This window comes from Poecilia reticulata, linkage group LG6, assembly GCF_000633615.1.
Source record: "Poecilia reticulata strain Guanapo linkage group LG6, Guppy_female_1.0+MT, whole genome shotgun sequence".
NCBI classification, from domain to species: domain Eukaryota; kingdom Metazoa; phylum Chordata; class Actinopteri; order Cyprinodontiformes; family Poeciliidae; genus Poecilia; species Poecilia reticulata.
This window is the reverse complement of record NC_024336.1, coordinates 22,077,228-22,083,855: the sequence shown is the minus strand read 5'-3', so window position 1 is coordinate 22,083,855 and position 6,628 is coordinate 22,077,228. Positions and strand designations below refer to the sequence as shown.

General features: G+C 40.8%; 1 protein-coding gene across 1 annotated transcript in view; it reads left to right on the top strand.

The window, feature by feature from the left end:
- elapor2 (endosome-lysosome associated apoptosis and autophagy regulator family member 2) overlaps window positions 1-4,011 on the top strand; it is a 12,966-nt gene extending 8,955 nt beyond the window's left edge. The window contains exons 14-22 of the mRNA XM_008412465.2: window positions 193-456; window positions 554-727; window positions 828-1,014; window positions 1,522-1,618; window positions 1,716-1,817; window positions 1,947-2,073; window positions 2,238-2,416; window positions 3,048-3,216; window positions 3,311-4,011. Of these exons, the coding sequence (XP_008410687.1) occupies window positions 193-456; window positions 554-727; window positions 828-1,014; window positions 1,522-1,618; window positions 1,716-1,817; window positions 1,947-2,073; window positions 2,238-2,416; window positions 3,048-3,216; window positions 3,311-3,379 (1,368 nt within the window). The 3' untranslated portion in view covers window positions 3,380-4,011. The remainder of the gene's footprint in view (window positions 1-192; window positions 457-553; window positions 728-827; window positions 1,015-1,521; window positions 1,619-1,715; window positions 1,818-1,946; window positions 2,074-2,237; window positions 2,417-3,047; window positions 3,217-3,310) is intronic.
- The last annotated feature ends 2,617 nt before the right edge of the window (window positions 4,012-6,628 follow it).

The following is a 6,628-nucleotide window of genomic DNA, read 5'->3' as shown; positions in this document are numbered from 1 at the left end:
AGGGAGATTAAAGAGGGAGATTGTCATCACATACTTTTATTTCTGAAGATATACCTTGGTTTTCACAAAAATTTATGAAGAAAAATATTACATTTATGGGTCTCAACAAAAATAATAATAATGATAATAATACAGGTTTGTCTCACAAGTAAAGTTCAATGGAGGACCTCTGACACCGTTTTGCTCCCTCAGGTACGTCGGTATGTCAATGATGTGGCGCGCATCTTCTCCATCACCGTGACTAACGCGGTGGATGGTGTGTCCTCCAGCTGCAGGGCTTGTGCCCTCAGCACCCAGCCCTCCAGCTCAGCATGTGTGCCCTGCCCACCTGGACATTACATAGACACACTCACCAGCAAGTGCTTAGAGTGTCCYCGCAACAGTTACCTCGAGCCGCACGCAACGCCGGGTTCTGACGCCTGCAAAGCCTGTGGGCCAGCGAGCCGGAGCGATAAGGTTTGTAAGCGGTGCAGATTTATGGATCATGCTGTTTCTCTATTTTAGGACGYCAGAGGGGAAAACTAACCGTAAAAACYGTGTCTGTGCTTTCCAGGACCACAGGCTGTGTTACAGTGACTGCCACTTTACCCACACAGAGGGCAATGTCACGCTAAGTTTTGACTTCAGTCCCCTTGGCTCAGCAGGATCACTCATGAATGGTCCAAAGTTTACCTCCAAGGGAACCAAGTATTTCCACATGTTCAACATTAGTCTGTGTGGAGGACAGGTGTGCACAGAAAAGCCCCCGCAGAGTGTAAATGAACGCAATCAGTTAAAGGTTTTTGTTCACAGATGGCTTCCTTTTGCCCTTTTCTCTTCTTTTTAAGGATCGCATGGCGGTGTGCACAGACAACACCACTGACGTGTCGGCTTCCAGCTCCCAGAGCGAGAAAGCCGAGGGAYCCAGCGCTGTGAAGACCTTCATCTGTCAGTCAACAATAATCCCAGCAAGCAGACAAGGATTCCACGCGGCGCTCTCTTCGCAGTCCATTAACCTGGCTGACACCTTTCTTGGTAAGTGAACATTGGATTACTTGGTGTGAAAACCAGCGGCAGTCAGAATAAATAGAATTGCTGTTTTTTTTTTTTCTTCTGCCCTTTTTTTACCCCCCTTTAAAAGCCAACAGAAATGCATTTGCATATAGGCCCCTATACAAAGGAAGGTGTAATGAAAACTCAATCTGCTCATAATGTCAATCCACCTGTTGCCTGTACTTGTTTATCCATGTCATGGAGCCACTGGTGTGTATCGACAGCAGTCATTTGGTGAGAGGCGGCGTTCTCCCTGGACAGGTCACCACTCAGTCACAGGGCAACATAGAAACGCAGGACAATCAACCATTCTCACATCCACTAATAACTAAGACAAATGTAGCGTAACTAATTAACCTGATGTACCTGGAGAGAACCCACACATTCACAGGAACAACATAGAAACTCCATGCAGAAAGACACCAGGACCTTCTGCCTGCAGGGCTCAATGTATGTTGTTGTTTTTTTTTGTTTTTTTTTTTTGCTCAGGTGCAACTGTAGATGATAATCTTGAAGGAATAAAAGCAAGACCAGACTTGTTTCCTCAGAAGTCTAAGAAAGTGCCTGATATTAACTTCTTCTTCAGGTATTTTTGTCATATAAAATGTTTTTTTGTTTTCTCTAAAAACCTCAAAGTCAATATATAAAGTATACTTCTTCTGTGTTGTTTTTTTTCTCCTAAGATCTTTTGAGGGAACTTCATCTTGTGAATCAGGTCGGAGTACAGTGGTGACTCTTCGCTGTAATCCCGATATGAGCTCTAAAGGAGTGCTGTCTGTTCCGAGGTATTGCTTTTCTCTGCTGCTGCATTTTATTTCCAGCAATACCTCTGACCTCTGTCATTGCTGTTAAGGTTACAGACTGAAGAGTAATGCTGCTGGTGAAGTAACATGGTCTTCTTTTGGCCATTTCAGTCAGTGCCCTGAAGGAACATGCGATGGCTGCACCTTTCATTTCTTTTGGGAGAGTTCAGGGGCTTGTCCTACATGCACAGTGAGAGATTATCATCTGATAGAGGGAGTCTGCAAAGGAGGACAACAGGTGTGTGTGCGTGCGTGTGTGTCTTTAGTCAGACAAATTCAACTTAAGATATTAAAGAATCTACATCAGAACAATGAAACACAATAGTTTTAATCCAAGCCTGTGCCTTTTAGGGTCCTGTCCTGGCTTTATGTAATTCTGTAATTATATTTGTTCTGCCTCAGGACATGCTGTATGTGTGGACTGAGCCGAAGCTCTGTATAGGTGGCGTAACCTTGCCTGATAAGAAAACTGAGCCATGTCAGGGTATGGAGTTCTGGGTTCATCTTGGTGCGGGGACAGGGATTTTTACTGCCGTGTTGCTCGTCTGCCTCACTTGCTACTTTTGGAAGAAGAATAAACGGTACCTGTCAACGTTCCCTTGAGATTCCTTCAATCTTTATTTTCCTGTATTTTCTTCCCTTTTGTTCATTATTCATCATCCTTGTTGTTCGCTGCGRTTCCCTCATGTTCTGTTTTTTTTCCTAACTTGACTTCACTCAACTGTTTTCTTTCCCTTAGATTGTCTTTCTTTCCCTTTTTATCTTTCCTTTCATCAATTTCTGTTTTTATGTTTTGTCTTTCTTATTATCTTATATTTTTTCCTTTCGTCTTGCTATTTTTCCATTTTCCTCTTTTTGTTCTTTCTGCTTACCATTCCTTCATAATMCATTTGTCCTTTGACATTTTCCCATTGTTTTTTTTTTCCATTTTCATTTCCTTTTTCTTTTAAAGATCTTCTAATTTCTTCTTACTCTTGTTTCCTGTTGTCTTTTCGTYTCTCTTCCTTCGACCCWTCTTCCTTCCCTTTGTTTCCTTTTCATTTAGTTTTTATGTTTATTTTTCACTGTGCYTTCATTAATCATTTTTGTGCTTTTTGCTCTTTCTTGTTTCTTTTTTTCCCCTTTGTTCCTCATTTCTCACTTGTCACATTAGCTGCTCATTTTGGACACACTTGCTTATCWGATATTTATTCTCTTGCTTGTCTCTGGAAGCTTGGAGTACAAGTACTCCCGGCTGGTTATGTCTGCCAACAAGGAGTGTGAAATGCCGGTCGCTGACAGCTGTGCTGTGATGGAGGGAGAGAATGAAGGAGACATGGAGGATGAAGTTGTGTATACCAAACCTTCACTGCTTGGCAAACTCAAAGCTATAGCGTCCAAGGTGAGAGTCGCAGCACCGCCACACAAAGCGTCATCTCACCGTGATAAAAGCTTTCAGACAGCTGCAGAATAAACACTTTTGCTTCTGCTTTCAGGGAAACGGAGAGCGTTATGAAAATGTGCAGCTGAACTCATCCCACTCAAAGGCATTGGTCTGGAGTTAGAGCTGTGTGATCGGAAGCTGTAATGAGGGAAAACACTTTTCACTGGGTGGTCTGCTTTAAAACTGTCCCCGTTATAAGCTTTGGTACCTGGAACACAACCTGTGTGTACAAATGCACAGATGACAAAAAAAAAATACACTTTTCATGTAAAGCCAGGTTCTAAAAAAGTCACACCATCATGGCGGCCTTATTGCTTGGTACAACAGAGCCATAGTACTGTGACACAGGTGTGTAAAGACACTTATGGCATTTTCTGGCACAAACTTTAGTTGGAAAATGTGTTTTGGAGAACTCAGGGTAATACGAGGACCTATGAGAGTTCTTGTTCAGTTTTGTGTATATTTATTTAATTATTTGTAATGTTTTTTTGTTTTTGTTTTTTTTATTGGGGAGATCCTGATGTCAAGACACACAATGACTGTTGGTGTGTTTCCATATCCCATAGATGGACTCTCACATCAGTTTGCTTTGGTCTAGAATWATGACTTTCTCCCTTTGTTTGTTTGGTTTATTGATTATTTTGCTTTGTTGAAGACATTGTAGTGGAGAGATAAGATAAATTACTGAAAATGAACATGCTATATAAAGCTGTTGAGATTGTGCGTCAAATAAAAGACATATTTATGTAGAAATTGACTCCATGTTATTTAATTACCAAGTTTCAAAGTCGTTCTATGACCTCACCTACGGAGAAGTCTGTCAGACAACGGTGTGTTTTAACCGAGTAGCGAATCAGCTGTGAAGTTACATTGGTAAACAATTTGTTCCAAATGAGGTGATCAATATCCCATTKATTTAAAATGTGGTAKGCCTTCTCTTTGAGTGGAAGGAACTGTGACAATGTAATCCACAGTGGGACTGCGGATTACATTGTCCGCAGAATGAAAAATGTAAATAAATGTTTTTTTTTTTGTTTGTTTGGGTTTTTTCTTTGGTGGAGGGGGTTAAGAAGATTTTAATCTGGTGGATTAGGAAAAGTACAGGGCATTCAAAATCTAAAAATCAGTTATACAGAACTGACTGCAGGACTAATATTAGCTAAAATTGCCCAGAAGAACTAAGTGGCAAAATAATGAGAGAACAAAGCCTTCAGCACTTTCTTTAAATTCAAAACCTTACATTTCCTTTATATTTGGTAGAGCTGCCTTTAACACTTTATGAATTGTCTTTGGGTGCTGTGGTGGTGCAGGGATAAAGCATGACCCGTACATTGAGGCCTTAGTCCTTGATGCAACTACCACAAGTTCAAGTCCTGGCCTGATGACCGTTGTTGTCTTCCCCGTCTCTCATTACCCACTTCCCTCTCTGAGGAATGAAGGAATGGAGTTTTGCCCATTGCTTCTGATAAATTTGGTGTATCCGAGTCAGATTGCTTTAATCATCTCGCTTAACAAACCATTTCAGCTCTAGAACATTGATTCTTAATCCACTTTATCACAAATTTGTCTGTATGAATAAAGTCTTTGTCCATTTGCTAGGCTCTTCTGTGCCCAACTTTGACTTATTGATGGCATGATAAACTTATATTTCCACATAATATCATTTCCTAATGATACAATTTATTTTATGAAATTCACTTTTCTCCGCAATATGACTGTCGTCCTTGTACTTCATATTTGGGATTTTGTTGCAGTCTGGAAATCTTTTTATTTAAGAAGTAACAAAGATCAGTATGGCCAAGCACCTATATTTTTGCTTCATAAAAGACACAGATTTCCCAAAAATTCATGTTTTGTGTCATTGTGCTCACTAATCTGAATTATTTTTTTTTATTTCTTTTTTATTGTGCAACACTTTTTGTTGTTCTATCACATAAGATCCCAGTAAAAATACATAAAATGCAGAAAGGTTCCAGAGATGTTTTCCAGTGCCTTGAGAAACATCTTTGTTTTGCACTGCCTCCCTTTTTTTAAAAATGATGCAGCCGGGACCAGTGAAGGCACAAGAATGGTGCAGTGATCCAAGCCAACCAGCAGAGGGAGCTCACTACAAAGCTAAATGGACAGACTTCWCCCTCGTCTGTTTATGTGAACTTTAAAAATTATGATGCAACCCTAAAGGATTATTGAGAAAAGGACTACAATTAAACCAATATAAAAATACACAAATAAAATCAACATTGCACTTTTTTCCTAAAATTACTTTTTTAATATAAAAAGTCAAAGATTTTGCAAAAACTGGACAGAAAAAAAAATCTTCAGCTTTATCTTGTATTCCACTTCTTTTTTTTAACTACTATCACCCTTTCTAATAAACTGGTATTCAATACTGGCATGCATTTTCCAAAACTGGGGAGCTCTCCAGTAGATGGTTTAATTGGAGTGCCATTACTTGTGGGAACAGATGAAGCGGAGTGTTAGAGACATCTTTAAACATTTGCCAGTAAACTCTGTGAATAGAGCCTATGTGTGTTTGTGTGTGTAGGTGATGGTGTTGCTGATGAGACAAATCTACCTACACATTTCTCAGCATTCAGAAAGGTGGCTGACCACAACACTGCAGAGAGAAGGATGAAGAGACAACAGCAGATGTTTGCTTCATGGTATTTATTATGATGTCATCACAGCCTCTTTATTGCACATTTCATAAACGCAGGATCTATTGCTTTGTGACCAGCCAGTTTCAGAGTTCAGATCGGCATCCGCTTCATTTTGTCTCCTGAGATCCCTTCTTGTTTCAAAGCCCAGAGGCCAGGGACACATTCTGTTATACAGAAGGAGGCTACAGCATGGAGACCTTTGTAAAAGCACATGACAGTTGGCAAGGTCTGAATAGAGGAACAGTGTCCTTAATAGATGGCTGCTTGAAAAGGATATTCATGAGGAAAACCAATTAAAGAAGTCTCCAGATTCACTGATCGGGGAGATGAAATGATCATTTCCGCAAGGTAATGAGTGCTGAAGCAATGCCATTTCTATGCATCTGAGTTTTCAATTTTAACTTCCCAACATTCATTTCCCAGATCCTTTTGTCTGACATCCCCTGCATCGCTTTTCTAACCTCGCCAAAGTAGCCTCCACGACATGTGCTTCAGGAGAGMGCTCCAGTTCAAGTGTGAGCCACCAGTCTGTYGCTCTGGCTCTGGTGGTCCTGGCTGAGACCGAATCGGTCACAAGTTTCACACACGGAGCGGCGACTTGGCTGCACAAAAGGTGGTGAGGGAAAGGTTGAAGGGTGAGGCAGACTGTGAGCGAGAGGGTCAGAGAAGAGTGTGAGACTGTTGTCTTGGACTGGTCTATGGACTAAATG